This window comes from Schistocerca serialis, chromosome 7 (genome assembly GCF_023864345.2).
Source record: "Schistocerca serialis cubense isolate TAMUIC-IGC-003099 chromosome 7, iqSchSeri2.2, whole genome shotgun sequence".
Classification (NCBI taxonomy): Eukaryota; Metazoa; Arthropoda; class Insecta; order Orthoptera; family Acrididae; genus Schistocerca; species Schistocerca serialis.
Window position 1 is genome coordinate 568,882,960 of NC_064644.1, and position 18,601 is coordinate 568,901,560.

Consider the following 18,601-nt stretch of genomic DNA (forward strand, 5'->3'; position numbering starts at 1 on the left):
TTTTGTGTACCGGTAACCATTTGGTCATTGTCTGATTCACAAAAAGGTTTGCCAATCGGATGTGCACTGTTGGTCACTACATCGGAATCAAATAAATTTGACGTGTTTTGTGTATATTGTTCACCTTCGTTAGAAATATTTATCTGTTCACTGTGTAAATTTTGCAAATCTGGTGTGTTAAACTGGGCAGCGTTCATTGTAACGGAAAGTGCCGCGTCATCAAATGTCGTTAAATTTCCAGTGGACATAATTGAATTTGTTTGCTCATCATTTGGATCAGAATCATAACTAGTGATCGGCACGCACCGATTATCTGTAATTAGAGGATTATCACTATTACACTGAGTGTCGCTAGTATTATCGGTCAAATTATTCGAGTCGGCTTTTTCACTCATTGCACATCGCGATGTACTGTTAGCAGTTTTGCACGGCATTTTCACAACTCAAAGCTAAGCACAAAATCAAACAAACACAAAGCAAAAATGGAACAAATACACTGACAACAAAGAGCAATAAATTGTCGATGATCTGTGAATGAAAGAGTGACAGATTAGTAAATGCGTTGCGCCAGATGCAAACTTCATTTAACAATAGTGTAAATAAGAGCAGATATATGACTACTTCTCAGAAATTCACAAAAATACGATCCTGGCCGGTTGTCAAGTGTAACCTCCCCACAGTAAAATAATATGAATAATATTCAGATTTAGTGTAACCTCCCCACAAAATAAATTCCGTAACCTCCCAACAGTAAAAAATATAACATTGAGATTTAGCGTAACCTCCCAATAAATAAATTGCGTAACCTCCCAACAGTAAAAACAATATAATTATTTATTTCATTCAGTGTAACTGCCCAACTGTTTGAGATTTTCATCAAGTTGTTGTTTGAGATTTTCATTATTTTCATTAATTTGTTGTTTGAGATTTTCATTAAGTTGTAGCAACAATGCCATAACTCGATCCATGCCAAAATTAGCTGCTGTATTCTCTGTGCTGGGTGATGGTGTATCTGCATGTGTCACGTTTTGTGTACCGGTAACCATTTGGTCATTGTCTGATTCACAAAAAGGTTTGCCAATCGGATGTGCACTGTTGGTCACTACATCGGAATCAAATAAATTTGACGTGTTTTGTGTATATTGTTCACCTTCGTTAGAAATATTTATATGTTCACTGTGTAAATTTTGCAAATCTGGTGTGTTAAACTGGGCAGCGTTCATTGTAACGGAAAGTGCCGCGTCATCAATTGTCGTTAAATTTCCAGTGGACATAATTGAATTTGTTTGCTCATCATTTAGATCAGAATCATAACTAGTGATCGGCACGCACCGATTATCTGTAATTAGAGGATTATCACTATTACACTGAGTGTCGCTAGTATTATCGGTCAAATTATTCGAGTCGGCTTTTTCACTCACTGCACATCGCGATGTACTGTTAGCAGTTTTTAACGGCATTTTCAAAACTCAAAGTTAAGCAGAAAATCAAACAAAGACAAAGCAAAAATGGAACAAATACACTGACAACACAGAGCAATAAATTGTCGATGATCTGTGAATGAAAGAGTGACAGATTAGTAAATGCGTTGCGCCAGATGCAAACTTCATTTAACAATAGTGTAAATAAGAGCAGATATATGACTACTTCTCAGAAATTCACAAAAATACGATCCTGGCCGGTTGTCGACAAGTGTAACCTCCCCACAGTAAAATAATATGAATAATATTCAAATTTAGTGTAACCTCCCCACAAAATAAATTCCGTAACCTCCCAACAGTAAAAAATATAACATTGAGATTTAGCGTAACCTCCCAATAAATAAATTGCGTAACCTCCCAACAGTAAAAACAATATAATTATTTATTTCATTCAGTGTAACTGCCCAACAGATAAATTTCGTAACCTACCAATAATACAATGTGACTAACCTCTCAATTAAATTGCGACTCACTTATAACCTTTCAATAATTGACTGTGAATTTAAACTGGTAAATTTTGGACCTCAGCAGTGCGGCGTCATGGCCCTGAAAATTCATTCTGAATAAATAGAAAAATCTTAGGTCGCCGGATAACTCGTATATATCTGCTCCTATGAGACATTTTTCTGGCGTAGCTCAGTGCAATGCTGGCCGATAGATTTGTCATGTGTAAAAAGAAACAACTGATTTTTCTTTTCAATAATCGGGATGACCAAGGATTGGAGAAATTAGTAAATTCTTTAAATTGAAATGAATGATTGTCAAAAGTTACTTTTTATGAGAAAGATTATTATTCAGAGATTTTTTTAAAACATTTACATGGGATTTGATATAACAATACTACATACGCGCGAGGCTGCTTTTACGTTATACTACAGCGCTCAGGCTCCGCCATCGCTCCACCACGACCGGCCCAGCCAGCACGATACACCAGTCTGCTAGCAACTACTTCCTCCTACTGACACATTGTTCCTACAGTTGACAACACTGCTCTCTGGTCTGAGATTCTCTTATAGCTTACATATCGCAGGCACCGCGTGAGCAATCCATCGAAATTACATCTGCTCGAGTGCGCTAGCAACAAATTCCTTATTCATAGACCTCTTACAACCTGTACAGTTTTTAATTGGTAAAATATTTTCATAAATTGCTTTCGACCTGGCACATTTGTTACTGATTTTGTTCGTAGATTACTCTTTTAGGTTTTTAGCTTTGAAATCTTGCTACAGGCACGAAAGTCGTTGGCTTCGCTCTGGATATGTCTTACACACTCGCGCCTTCGATGTATTTACGTAAAATCACCTTTAACAGTCATTTCTCAGAGAACTTCAGAATTGTTTTCCATTGTGACATGACCACTTACACTGGGTAGTCTATTGCAATCTAATTTCCTTCACTGGAATAACAACCGACTATTGTTGCGGGTACATTATTTATGTTACCATATTGCGCTGACGTTGTGCTCCAGGAAGTGTGTGTTTTATTTTCATTACTCGATTTTCTTATAATAAATAACAGCGGTTAGAAGCAAATAAACATATTTTCATTGTGGAGATGCAAGGTGATAAATATTTATGGCATTGGTTATGAAGGATAATTTATTATAAAGAAGTATTCCTCAGTCGTTCGTAAAAGATACAGTAGCAAATCGCACAGTGTTGTGTTTTGCACCACATGTAATGGAATGTACGTACGTGGTCCACTCCAGAAACATATACATTCACCAAAATAGTGAGTACAAACATTGAGCAAAATTACATGAAAAGCCCATAATATTTTAATACATTTTTGTCTTGAAAACTGTAACTTTTTTGAAACGACGGTGTGGTCTACTAAAAAGAGCCACTGCGATGTTACTGGTAAGTACCACCAGGGTTTCAGAAGGAGGCTGCTTATAAACCACAAGAATTACAGATAATAGACACACATCAGTGGATGGAACGTCTCTCCAAGCTTAGCTTCGTAATACACGCCGTGGCGTAACTACAGAGCGCGCCACTAAAGGCAGCGGAGTCAGAAAATGGTGTATAATGGAGCGATGCGCGCGATTTGTGTCCTTGAATCGCTAAATGTGAGTCGGTTGTGACGGTTCAGCGACGATTTTGTCCCAAATATCAGGTAAAAACTCTGCTGATAATTCAGGCCACTCGGAACAGTTAGTTCCGTTCTGACGTTTACAATGCTACCGCAGAAAGACTTCTTGTAGAACCTGGTTGTAGTGATCAAGCCACGTTTCATGAGTGTGGAAAGGTGAATCGTCGTAACGTGCGTGTTTCAGGCAAAGAAAGTTCACGCGAGATTGTGGCAAACATTTGTGATTTTCCTATAGGCACCTTTTTTCCCATCTCTCTTAAAAAAATTTATGAATTTTTATTTTATTTTATTATAATTTTTTTTTTTTCAGAGAAAGCTGTTACTGGTTTCGTGCACGTGGTCGTGCTTGAGAAACTGATTACGACACAATTACAAGAAGACAGCGCTGACTTGATTTTGGAATGTGATGGTGCTCCACCACACTTTCTTCCCCACAGTCGTTATCACCTGGATGTCAAACTGCCTCAGCGTTGGACTGGAGGAGCAACGGATCATGACTCTTCTTTAGTTACCCATATAGTCACCTGGCTTAACTCCTGGTGATTTCTTCTTATGAGTTATGTCAAATGTCACGTGTTGCTGTCGCCACTGGCACTTTGGAACAGTTCAAAATGGTTCAAATGGCTCTGAGCACTATGCGACTTAACTTCTGAGGTCATCAGTCGCCTACAACTCAGAAGTAATTAAACCTAACTAACCTAAGGACATCACACACATCCATGCCCGAGGCAGGATTCGAACCTGCGACCGTAGCGGTCACGCGGTTCCAGACTGAAGCGCCTTTAACCGCACGGCCACACCGGCCGGATTTGGAACAGTTGTAAGAAAGCATAATTAATGTGGTTGTTGATATAGACCATGCCATGTTGGGACACGTGTCGCATCACAGACGGTGACAATACCGAGCATCTGTAATGTGAGTTACAAACCTGGAGAGAAGTTCCATCCACCGATTATGTGTGGTTGTTTACTATATGTCTTGTACATTACGTGCATCGTCTTCTGAAACCCTGGTGGAATTTATAAATAAGAAAGTGCTGGATTCGTCACGATGCAGTTGATGACGATGAAATACCACGAAAGGTTCAAAGGGCTACTTTAAAAGCATCATATTCTGTTCCTGATTATGAAAAGTAAAAAAAGTCAGTGTTTAAAATTGTGAGATACGTAGCCACAAACTTTTGTTCGAGTTCTAGCAAAGCAGATTTGTGCACGATGCAGCAAGAATGAGTGATTTTTCTTTACCTATATGTGCCGTATTTTAGATTAAAAGCCGGCCGGAGTGGCCGAGCCGTTCTAGACGCTACAGTCTGGAACCGCGCGGCCGCTACGGTCGCAGGTTCGAATCCTGCCTCGGGCGTGGATGTGTGTGATAATCTAAGAAGTTAAGTCCCATAGTGCTCAGAGCCATTTGAACCATTCTTTTTAGATTAAAAAAATAGACTATTTTCTTTTGTGCAGTGCGTTTATTTCTTTTGTTTTTGTGTAATAACGCATGACTGGAAGTAATACATACACAAATTCTAGACATGTGTTTCTCAAGCACTTCTTTTTGCCACTTTAGGCTGTATATATTTGGTAGCTGTGTATTTTGACGTCGTTTCTTTTAACAGGTGGTGCCTGTCGCCAATCCTAGGTATATGCAGATTACATGTTATTCCTCCCGATGGAAAGCAATTTGCAAGCGATGTTCAATTTGTTCAGTTACAGCCTCTGGTTTGTTTTTGTCTGTCTTCGGCTAAACTAGTAAAAGAATAACAACTTTTCAGCTAAGTGAGCAAATATTTGTGTGTGTCGACGGGAGTACTTTGCAAAACAGATACAGTAATTGTTGCGCCCTAGTGTACTCGTCGGACAGCTGGCAGAACAAAGTGGGGCAGCTTTCGCTCAGTTTGAAACGAAATGTAGCCAGTGTGACGTGTTGTTGCTGGGCGTGCGGTACTCGGCAGCCCGAATGTCTCAGGTTACAAGTAGGCTCTGTCATCCTGCCCAGGGATACAGCCAGCGGCTGTGTAGGGCTGGCTTTGAGACCTGACACACTGATGCAGAATAAACTCTTACTGGTATGAACTACGAATGAAATTGGGATTATCATTAGCAAAGTTTTGCACTAAAATTAGCCACAGACTGCAATGCTCTGGACGAGACTCACGCGACAGCACCTGACTACTGATGATTTAGTTGCAACACCACATACTGGACGACGACGATATGCAGTATTTTTTTGGATTGGTGACGGTAAAAGAGCCCCATCAACGTTGAAAAGAATACACAGGGAGGCGTGTGGAGCAGACGGATTATCAGAAGGCTCCACTGTGACACCACTTTGCAGCTAGTACGGGACAAATGACACGGTTCTGGAGACGCTGGCGTTCAGGCGACTTTGGCTTTGACCCTCCAGGCGCTGAGCCCGCTGAAGAGACGCCTCGCCAGCAGGTAGGCGGCGGCGGAGGCGGCGGCGGCGGCGGCCAGCACGAAGGCGATGACGTCGAGCAGCAGCAGCTGCCACCAGCGGAGGTCCAGGGCGGCGCTGCGCAGGTGCGGCGCTCCCCTGTGGCGCATCACGTACTCGATCCACCAGACTGCGCGCTCCACCGAGTCCGCCTTGTGCTCCCTGAACACCGCTGACAGCCGCTTCATGTTCTCCTTGTACCTGCCGCAGAGAGCGACCAGTATTAAAGGGAACCGCCGACTTTTAGCAGATCTACATCTACAGACTAAGAAATAACTAAATTTTCAGAAAAACTGGATGAGTTATCCAAGACAAATATCTTCACAAACAGAGCAAGTCAATAAAGCGTTCATCCACTTCTGGCCTTATGCAAGCAGTCACTCTGCTTGGGGATTGATTGATACAGTTGTTGGATGTTCGCCTGAGGGATATCGTGCTAAATTCTGTCCAGCTGGAGCGTGAGATCATAGTGCTCCATAATGCTCCAAACGTTCTGAATCGAGGAGACATCCGGCGGTCTTGCCGGCCAAGGTAGGTTCTGGCAAGCGGGACGACACGCAGTAGAAACTCCCGCGACGTCCTATACCTCCAATGTTAAATGTAAGGAACATTTTCTGATGAACTATTAACACCAGAATGATGAAACTTTTACAGTATAATATTACATACATTTAATACCATGTACCATATAGATTTTAATTTATTGGTGCTTTTTTGGGAAGATATTAATTATTTTGTTACTGAAAATAATTGACACATTTTTTGGCAGAGTATCTTTGAAATAAAATCTGTTATCAATTATGTATCACAAAAAGACTATGATACAAGGTGCATATTGGCACTGTTTACATTCCTTGAAAATTTTAAGTCTTTATCTCTAATAGTTTAGCAGAAAAAGTTTCTTATATGGTAAAAAAGTGAACTTGTGGAAAACGAGTTTCAAAGTTTCGCTAACATTTTAGTGGAGTCCAGCACAATAAGAATGGTTTTCACTGTCACTAGACATCTCCCCATCTAGCCTTCTTTTCACACCTTTCATTCTTTGTCTGGCTTGCTCCTCACACTCCTTTTCTTTCCTTTCAGCATCCCGTTTCCTCTCATTGTCTATTGACATCATTGCACTCACCATGTACTTTCCGGGCATCACATCCAACTTCTGCATCACATTGCACTTTATAATGTTACCTTTGTTGTACGTAGCAATGGCATCATATACTCCAAAATGAACGGTATGAATTTCCACAAACACATTTTTTGGGATTCTGGTCCAAATTACATTATTCACACTCTCATTTTGATTTTGTGTACGTCCATGGAGACATTTCTTCAAAAGTTCAGTTGCAGAAAGATCTCTGAAAATTGGTTTTATAGCCTTCATGACAGTTTCTGGTAGACTGTGATGATGCTTGTATACACGTTCAGATCCCTGATATTTGTTGTACTTCCACCAGGAATTGGGTCCTTGTGGGCATAGTCCATGTAGTGGTTCCTCGTCAGTCGATAAGGGTTGGTAATGAAGTGCCATTACAGCCTTTCCCATTGCATCAACACTGTGAGTATTTTGTCTTATTGCCAGTCCATAGCCTCTCTGCAATCTGTTGGTTACCTCGTCTGTCAATCGTTTAGCTCCACCCAAAGGTTTTCCATCACAGAGTACTTGGCCTTTCATTGTGGTCTTCAGTCGACGCAGCCTTGTTCCCATATGTTTCTGAACGTGAGCTATGCACTAAAGGTAACATCATTTCCATTCGGTTTCAGCTCAGATACAGCAGAAAAAGACTTCGAAACACCATCACGCAGGAACTGTAGGTTCCACAGAAGAGAGCGTCTGAAAATGTCTTTCACACCGGAAACTTCCATGGCCCCACTAGACCCACTGTAATTCCTTCGACAGTTTTCTGCATGCTCTTCCTTCACTCTTTTAGGACACCTACAGTGCTTGGATTTAATTACAACATCTATAACTTTTGTAGTACCAGCACTTGTTGCCGTTATTACCCCATTATGTCAAGTGTGCCCGCGCTTCTGCCACGTACCATCTAGTGCGACAGTCAGGTCCCGAGGATTCTGAACATCTGGAATTTCTTCATTCACCGCCACAGCCTCCTCCACTGCTTCTTTCATGGATTCTTGGGCAATATCTTCAACACAGGATCCAACAACCGAGTTATATTTTGAGAATTTCGTTGGTGGTGGTGGTAGATTCATTACACCACAAAACATTTGACCAGCGGAGTATCCCTTACCGATTGACCTTAGAGCATAAACACATCTAATATTTACACCATAGTACTTGCTTTTCTCACTATCAGTTTCACCTTGGCCTATTTCGACATATTCTGAGTTCCAAAATAAAACACTGTAATGACAACTAGTACAATGGAGACAGATTTCTGCTGCAAGTCCTATGTGTCACTTTACATTTGCTGACATACCCAATTTGCAACATTCCTTAAACAGTACTGAACTCTCAATCACCTTTGAGAGCAATGAAATGTTAATTGTTTCGTTCACATTATCCTCACTACACTTCTCCAATAAACTGCAGTATTTTTCAGTTGATCCATGCAACTTCTTGCTTGTGCTCGAGACAGGAGTAGATTTCACTTAATGAATAACCTCACTATTTTCAGAATCATTTCCCAAGGTCGGAGAAATTGTCACAGTTCCACTAGTGTACCTCGGAGGAGGCTTCTTCCTCTTGTAAACTCTGTTACTACATCGAGACATATTTGATAAGTTCCAGTTACGCAATAGAAATACAACACAAATCGTGCAATAACCACCAAATGCTCAATGTAAACAACAGTATCCAATACGCAGACAAATCGTGTTGCCAACATAATATAAAGTCTTTGGAAAGACCGGAAGTTTTGAAAAACGATGTTTTCAATGAACATGTATCCATGGAAATTCAATGTCGCGACATGCCCTCCACAGCACATTATTGAAAATAATATTTTCAATACTTGGAGTTGAGCTACAGGTAAGATTAATATGTCATTTTAAAGAGGAAGATCTGTAGTATTTTATTTCACAATAAACTGAAAACCCGAAATTTTCATCATTTTTAGGCTCCGGGTTCCCTTAAAGGCGAGCATTATCCTGCAGAAATGTGAGTCCACGATGATTTGCCCTGCAGGGCAACAAAATGCGTAGAGTAAGGGCGACATACCGCTGTGCTCTAAGGACGTCGCGCATGACAACCAAAGCGGTGCTGCTGTGAAAAGAAATGTGACGCCAGACTGTCGCTCCTGGTTGTTGGCCATTATGGCGGGTGACATTCAGGTTGGTTTCCACACTGGTTTCTGGGGAATTCGAAGTGGTATTCATTGCTTCTACTCCAGTCAATGAGATTCCAGGCGGGAGACGTGCCTTGGAGGTTCCCTAAACAGCGGTGGTATACGAACCTCACAATCGCCTGCCACACAGCTCGACATCCAGGAGTCATGATCTGGGGTGCATATCTTCATTTATTCTAGTGGCAGGACCCCTTTGGTTGTTATCCATGGCACACTTGTAGCACAGGACGATATTCTATACCCTGTTTTGTTTACCTTCATGGCAAGCCTTCGTGCGCTTGCACTGCAGCAAGACAGTGCCTGCCTATGGCGAAAATTTCTACTGCTTCTCCTCGCGCTTGCCAAACCCTACGCTGGCCAGCACGGTCACCAGACCTTTCCCCAGTAGAGAACGTTTGGAGCAATACTGGCAAAGCCCTCCAACCATCTCCGGATTGTGACGATCTAGCCCGCCAATAGGACAGAATTTGACACAATATCCCTCACAGGGACATTGAAGAACTCTGCCAATCATCGCTGAGCCGCATAACTGCTTGCACAAGGGCCCTAGAAGGGGGTCAACGCTTCATTGACTTGCTCAATTTGTGAAGCTCCCTCTCTTGAATAATTATGCAATTTTGTGAAACTGTAATCGTTTGTTTATCGGTATCTTAACATTGCAGCTACCGATTTCCGTCCTATTCGGATAATTCCTTCCTCGTGAGTCGGTCTTTTGTCTTAAAGTGTATAAAAGAGTAGCACTTGACGAAAGCTGCACATATATTCAATGAAATCTTGATGAGGTTTCTAAGTGGTACAAAGACTGGCACTGGCTATATGTTTACAGAAATGTCATATTTTGCACATCACAAAATCAGAGAAAAGTAATATCCTGCTGAAACCCCTCCGTCAGATTTCTGGATGACTCGTTTCTTCTAGATTAATTTGTGCCACCTTTTAAGATTATTTCCCGCAGCTCACTGTATCCAAGAACAAGAATGTATCAGATATAACGGAAATAACTGCGATCTGACAAGTAGCTAGTATCCTTATCCCTTTCCTTTCTGTGTGGTTTTATGCACCTCTTACTATAGTGATGTACAAGCAATTTTAATATTATTATAAGAGGTTTCGATTGTCTTCTTGCGACAATATTTCCGGTGGGGACCGCCCAGCCAGCTTCAGGGGAGTGTCCTCCAATGTCTGTGTCAGTGGCGGAGACTCACCTGAAGATGGCTAGACGGTTACCAACCGAAATATTGTCTCAAGAAGGCAACATGATCCGGCTGCAATCCAGAAACCTTGTTTTATATTCAGTACGCCGGGAAAACTTCAAGAATCACAAGTTTAATTTTAATAAAACAATAAATGTTCCACCATTTAGCATGGATAGGTATTCGTGTTTCATTTTGGTCATACCGTGTTTTCTCTGGGCGGCCTTCTCTCACATTCCTATGATGGCGGCATATCGGCGCCTCACTGACAGTTACCAGCTTTTAGGCGCGCTTTTTCTTTCACGGGTGAGCCTGGTCGGTTACTTTCCAATGTTTCTGGGGAGAGGGGCTCGCGACGGTAACCTCCTCTCACGCCACAGGCTGCCAGTAGGTTACGTGCATCGCCGACCATTGCTGTTGTAGGCACGCCTTTTTCTTTTGTGGGGGCGTCAGGAGGAGGCAGGTGCAAAGTGTTTTGTGAGTATGGACGTTGGTTCGGTAAAGTTTACACGTATCCAGCGTAGTGTCTGCTGTTTTGCTGCGATGGTTTAGTTCAACCAATAGCGGCGGTTGCATGCCACTGACTCATTTGGATGATTGCCTAGCACCCCCTCCCCATCCCCCGCCCTCACACCACGGCCAGCTCACTATTTCTATGGTATCTATGAATGTGGAGTGGAGAGTGGTCCATGGAGACAACATTTTCGTTTCTAATAACTTGCGACCCACTCCTGTCTAAAGTATGATCCATATAACTGTCCCCTGTATATTTATGTCACTCCAATGTAAATTTTATTTATATGCAGTTTTTAAGTGTGTGTTTATTAGAATAAATAAATAGGGGATTGACTCGACTTTTTGTGTTAATACTGGATATGTCTTCCCCCTTATTACTCCCTGATTTTGCAAATACAGCACTAATTACTCATTTACGAGAGTCTTGGGATCGGTCAGTTCACACAAATACACCCAGAGAGGGAACAGCTATTACATCAGATTAATTGGCACAATTGAAGTCTGGAGTGAGCAGACCACGAGACAGCGTCGCGAGGATTAGTCGGTAAAGGAGCCATTGGTCTGCTGGACGCACCGTCGTTATGAGCGTCCAAACAATTTATTAATTGCAATGAGGTGGAAAGGTGCAAAGTTTTCATTAAGCACCGGCATGGCCGGAAATGGCCACAACACGTTTGACACACAAAACAATGTCTTCCACACACTGCTGGGGAAAGAGAGCGTGGGATCTCAACCCTGCTCTCCACTAGAGCGATACAAGCACGCGGATTCCATGGAGTTGTCGGAGTTTGAGCGTCCGTCACGGAACTGGACGGGACATTGGTCACATCTTTTAGCTTGTACAAGAGGAGGGAACGTTGACTACGTCCTAAGCTTTCTCTCCCCGGAAGAACCGACCAAGGACGCAGTCGTCTGCTTTCAGTCGCCTATCAGACTGTATGTGGTCAGTAAGATGTGAGACAGGATCGTTGTAGAAGGTAAGTGCTTGGTAGCGTGCTTTCTGCCACCAGAGAAACAATCATTTGTTTCATTAGTTTAGCTTAGACTTAAACTAATTAAGATCCGTTTACAATAGAGTGTGTCGTATGCTTCATTGATGTAAGTCGAGTAATTACTCTGCGGAACAAATCCACAGTAACTACAATTCGTTGGCTGTTTATTTCTTTGATAGGGCCTGGCACCTCACTGATATATATATCCCAGTGGACAAAGGAAAACTAGGGGAAGAAAGATCATGTAGTCGCAAAATTCTGCACAGTGATAGAATAGACCACCATGAATAACACACTACAAAACCCAACCGGAGGAGTGTGAGCATTGGGTGGGGGTGGTGGAGGGGGGCGTTTAAACGTTACTTTTTTACGTTTTCCTTCTAGCGAAAACGTTTCCCGGGACTACATTAAATTACGTACAAGTTCTGATCACTCTTCGTCCAGGACTAATAGTTTCCGCGTTACAGAACGTGAAAAAAAAGACATATTACTAAAAACAGTTTTTTAATATTATAAAATTTATATTTACTGTTATATGAAGTGGATTAAGAACAAATTTTAAATATCTATACCACGTCTAAGTTCATTTGAGCCATATTAATGGATTTTTATGTTCTGGGGTACAACAGGGTGAAGGAGGCGGACTTGGAGGTTAAAAGCGCGAGAGAATGTAGGTTGCCGGATCGGTATAACTTCGCGAAACGTCCTTTAGTTGCTTTTCGTGTTGTCGTAGGTAGCTTGCAGACCTTTGAAGAAGGGGATGGCATGACAAAAATCAGGCGACTTACCTTCCCTCGCGCTTCTGCTCTCCACCTCCCGTCCCTGGACCCTGTTACATCCCGAGAAAACAATTTATCCCTTACTGCGTGTCTAATGCACTTAGACGCGATACAGATATTTAATATCTGTTCTTGACCCACTTCATTTAGAAATGAACATGAATTTTATGCCATTAAAATATTACTTTTAATAGTACGCAATTTTCCCATTCTGTACAATGCTTCTAGACAAAAATGAATTGGAAATTTTTTTTAGGAATCTTAATTTAGTACTGGGAAATATTTCATTTAGAAGTCACGGTTTTCGCGTTATTCAAGCCTTCAAAAGTCCCACTCCCCTACTCCACTTTCACCAATGTTTTCCTCTTTTTTTCTTTTTTTTTTAAAAAAATGGGGTTCATTACACTCCTCCATTGTACAAAAATTTGCAACTTAGGAGCTTTTTCCTCAATTCGATCGTTTTTTATCTTCATTGACAGAGCTAATATTTCAGTATACTGCTTCACAAAAAATGTGAATCGCCCTGAAGGGGAGGAGGAAACGAAATGAAACTGCACGGAATGTTTCAGTGATTACAAAATCGAGTCAAATTTACAAAGAACAAGGCTGTATGAGGCCACTTATCAGTATGATGTTGCACCACCTGTGGCCTGGATGCGCCCAGAGATTAGGTTGGGAAGGCGCTGTGTCGTATCCTGAAGCAATAACTCCTGCTTCTGGTCCTCGATATCCTTGATACTGTCAGCTGAGAACGTGTTGACGTCCGAGCTTGTCCCACCCATGTTTTATTGGGGACAGATTTGGGGATCATGCTGGCGACGGAAGTACTTCAAGATGACGTAGAGTGTTGCTAAGGATGCGTGCCACATGTAGAAGTGCACTGTCCTGCTGAAGAATGGCAACACGATACTGTCGCATGAGAGGTAACACATGAGGACACAGGATGTCCGTGACGTACTGCAGCGCCATCACAGTTCCCTAATCTCCTGTCAGCCGTGACCTAAAGTCATAACCTATAGGTCCCCACGTCAGGAGTGACACCGCTGGACCTCTTCAAAACAGTGGATGAATGTGACATCTCCACAGACCGCCACCGTACTCGCCAACGATGGATACCCGTGGCAGTGCTTTAGCACAATTCGTTATTGGACATTATGTGACACACTTCAGCGGCAGTCCACGCTTCCCGATCTCGCCATCTGGTGTTAATGGCAACCTACACACATGACGGTAACGGCTCAGTTCAGCTGATGCTGTTTTCCGCTCTGTGGTGCAGGATGACAATGAGTTTTGCATTGAGTCAACTACCTGTTCTCGACTGGCAGACACAAATGTAAAGGGGTTTATGAAGATCCTCCCTAACTGTGGCAGATGTGGTCTTCCGGAGCCTTAACGAAGAGTATGCCGGCACTCGCGATCTCAGGCAGTCCCATGTCGAGCCACTGTCACAATCGAATGCCCCACAGATTTGGATATTGCACGATTCGACGAGGAAGCCCAATAGAGACCTACAGTGAGCATCATTCCAAACTGTCAGGTGCTGACGACGCTCTCTCACACGACTACGCGGCGTCTTCGAGTCCGTCACGGTGATCACTCAACATCTGACGCTGTTCACGCCGCTTATGCTCTCTTCCACGCAGCGTGACAACACTAATACCGTCTGTGACCGCTCTGTCACAGACGACAGTAACTCTTAATCATTTACGTACCCGCCGGTGGTCTGTAGGCATACGACGTTACACTGACATCAGACCATGTCTTCAGGGAGCTGTACTTTTTGTCAGGTAGTGTATTACTTCGCCACAGTCTAGTAGTTTTTATTAACAGTAGCCACAAGGTAACGTGTTTCGTTTCAGGAACTAGCTCCTGGCTCAATACGTTGCGTTTTAGAGGACGAAACGAAGTGACCGGTACATAAGATGGAGCACCAGCAGACACCACTAACAGCACATGTAAAATAGCGTGCACCAGATGTAAATATCCAGGGATATGAAATGTAACCGTCACATAGTCTCATTCGGAGGCAAATAAGATGGAAGCATTCACGGGTAGCACAGAAAAAGCAATCAGCCTACAAAGACATTGCTCATAAAACACTCGTGGAACCAATCCAAGAATACTGCTCAAGTGTATAGAATCCATACCAAATAGAACTAACGCGGGATACTGAACTATACAAAGAACGGCGGCACAGATAGTTACGAGTTTCTTTGGCCAGTGGGAGACCGTCACGGAGTGCTGGAAAAACTGAAATGGCGGACGCTCGAATATAGATGCAAACTATCCTGCGAGGTCTACGAGTACTTACAAAATTTCAAGAAACAGTTTTTAAGTAAGGAATATGGGAATATACTACAACATATTCCTCCAGCAGCTCTGGCGGAGATAAGATTACACTAGTGTTCAAACAATTATTCTTTGCGCACTCCAGACGACAATGGAAGGAGAAGAAGCTCTAGTAACGGGTATGTTGGTAAGCAAAGTCACCCAGTCAGTCCACAGTGGACTGCGGAGTACAGATGTAGAACGTAGGTGTGATTGTATAAGTTTGCTGTCAGCAGTACGAAGATACACTCATGTTCAGAAAAAAACAGAACACCTTGCCCAGATACAGGACACTCATGTGCACACGACACGTACATCAGTATGTTCTGCAGACATTGTTAACATTTGAACCATGTTGGCCCATGGGTCAATGTCGATGTCGCAGCGGAACACCACCTACCGGCAAAAGGTGCCTACGGCCCTCGTTGTCGCCATAAATCGAAGACAATACAACGGTGTGATTTGAGCAGCTGTGCAGGATGCCTCGCAGATGTTTTTGCGAACCGCACCGCCAAGTCAGTGAGTTTGAAAGAGGGTGCATTATTGGCATGAGAGAATGTGATGCATACATCCTGGAAATTGCTCTCGTGTGGGACGAAGTGTTTCAGCAGTGCAACGACTGGGTGCAGAATGGTTCACGGAAGGCCGTAGAACCCGACGAGATTCCTCTGGTTGACCACCCAGACCACCCACCGAGAAGACCGACACGTCAACCGAATGGCATTTCACGACAACAGATCTTCCACCCCCCCCCCCTCCCCTCCGGCTCTGGCGCAACAGCGGAATACTGTAACACATTCTACTCTATCAGAGGTGACACTCTGACCAAGTTTATTATGGCATGGGTTACGTGCGCTTCGTCCACTTTGACGAATGTGCAGAATTGGTGTATGGAGCGACGTCACTGGGAACAGGAATGGCATCAGATATTGTTTTCCGACGAATCCAGGTTCTGTTTGTTTGAAAATGATTGCCACATTTTGATTCGGCGCAGATACGGGAAGCAGCATCACAGTGACTGCATTCGCACAAGACATATAGAGCCAGCTCAAGGCCTTATCGTGTGGGATGCTATTGGATACAACTACAAATCACAGCTGGTGCGTGTTCAAGTCTCTGTGACCAGTGTGTACTATGTGAATGACATGCTACAACCGGTGGCCATACTCTTTCTGCCCAACACCCCAGACGCCATTTTTTCAGCAAGACAATGCACGACCACATGTTTCTGCACGAACGCTTGCCTTCTTGCTGTCACAGGAATTCAGCCTTTTGCCCTGGCCCGCCAGATCAGCAGACTTGTCGCCAATCGAAAATGTGTGGGATGTGGTGAAACTACGGGTGCAGCGCTTTGACCCATTGCCAACCACCACATATGAACTTTGGAACAAACAGGTGAACGCATCATGCATGGCTATACTGCAGGACGCAATTCGCGCCTTATACGCGTCGATGTCATCGCGCATGAAGCAAGTTACCAGGGGCCATGGCGGCCGCTGTGTCCAGTAGGCAACAGGGCACACGCTGAACCGAGGAGACTAAAGCGCTTATCATTTGAGTAGAACACATTAATGTACATGTCCTGTGAGTATGAACGTCCTACCTCTAGTCGCTCAACGTGTTCTTTTTTTACTGATCATGACTGTATTGTATGTTATTTCTACGTATGATTTACAAGTAGCTTCTGTATTCGATTATTTTTATGAAAAAAGAAACTGCTCAGGTGCGAGTAGGTCAGGCGCACTGGGGATTTCGTACAGACTTAATAATTTATGCAGACAGTTCATGTATTTCGGGAATAGAGGATCTAGACTATTTTGCCAGTTATCGACATTGATAGTGGAAAAAAATCTGTTCCAAGGCTAACAAAATTTTCTCGGGATCCAGCCGCGTCAGATGGTTAAAATCCCACGAGCTATCGACCGAGCTCTGCTCAGTCATTGTCAGATGGCAAGACTGACTGTTGTGTCGCCGTGGTCGCGTCGTTATATAGCCGGACAGCTGGCTGTGACGTCACTGGTGCTCTCTTCCTCGCCATATGTGGTAATGTTTTCATCCCGCGTCCGTCGCGCCCGTTTTAATCTTGCGATGGCCGGGTCCCAGGCTGTGCTGAGCTGCAAACCGCCGTCCTTGTTGATGGTGTTTTCAGAGGTTTTTATTTCAATAGCTTCTTCTATGATGCTATCCCAAAAGAAGGCTAGCCTCTTAAGCTCTCTAGCCTTCCTGCTACGCTGTCGAGATGAGAACACGATTCCACGATTTGCCGTGGTGAGCCATCACATCAACACCTCGGCAGCCAGAAGAATCTATCGTCGTGTCAGCTTCGCCCTGTTGCTGGAAAGGTTACACTACTGGCTGGTTCTAGGCGCTACAGTCTGGAACCGCGCGACCGCTACGATCGCAGGTTCGAATTCTGCCTCGGGCATGTATGTGTGTGACATCCTTAGGTTAGGTAGTTCTAAGCTTTAGGGGACTGATGACCTCAGATGTTTAGTCCCATAGTGCTCAGAGCCACCTTACCACTGCTGGCTATCCATCACCAATTGACAGAGGTACTCTCGCAATTAGATTGGGAGTTGATCGAAGCGGCCATCTCAGCACAACAGGTGTCATCGCAAAGGAAGACCACTCAGAAATAGAAAGATAAGTTCACGCGGCAACAACAACACGGTGCAGAACGAAAATCAACAGGACGAACTGTCAACATGACGCGGGTGCCATTTCGGCGCTTAAGAAAGGTCTTAACTTCGCACTAGCGCCTCGGAGCATCCCTATCTGTGACATTATAAGTGGGGTAGAACAAGCAATCCGCAAGACGCCTTGCGAGAGTGCAGACGAAATTCGCCGAGAAACGTACCGTATCATTTCAAAATCTAAACCACCGAGGTCTAACTTGTCTAGGGCTGAACGCAGTGGTCTTCACGCGCTCCGCAACGACCCCCTCATCGTGATTCTGCCAGCTGACAAGGGCAATGCATCCGTCACTCTGAATAAAGCTGACGACGACGCCAAAATTCAGTTCATTCTTGAAGAGGATACATACGGGAAACTGCCACGGGACCCGACGTCAAGAATAATGAGGAAGACATCAGAGCTTCTAAAGCAGTCAACACTGGATGAGCGCATTATTAAGAATTTCCTCCCTCAGGCGCCGAGACCACCTACGCTTTATGGACCACCAAAAATCCGCAAGTTCCATTGTGAACACCATTGGGTCACCCACTTACAGACTGGCAAAACACCTGGACAGCCTCCTTGCGCCGCATGTGGGTCGTTGTGTGCATCACATCAAGAACACCGACGACTTTATCAACAGAATTAAACAACTGCGTCTTAGTCAAGGAGATGTAATGGTTGGTTTTGATGTGGTCTCCTTGTTTACGTGTGTTCCGGTCAAAGACTGTATAGATCTCCTCTCCCAGTTATTTGATAGCACAATTGTGGGACTGTTTAAGCCCACGTTG

General features: G+C 43.6%; 1 protein-coding gene across 1 annotated transcript in view; it reads right to left on the bottom strand.

Annotated features, from left to right (window-relative positions):
• Positions 1–5,073: 5,073 nt before the first annotated feature.
• LOC126412482 (UDP-glucosyltransferase 2-like) overlaps positions 5,074–18,601 on the bottom strand; it is a 109,528-nt gene continuing 96,000 nt past the window's right edge. Inside the window, exon 7 of the mRNA XM_050082102.1 lies at positions 5,074–6,228. Coding sequence (XP_049938059.1) covers positions 5,949–6,228 — 280 coding nt within the window. The 3' untranslated portion in view covers positions 5,074–5,948. The remainder of the gene's footprint in view (positions 6,229–18,601) is intronic.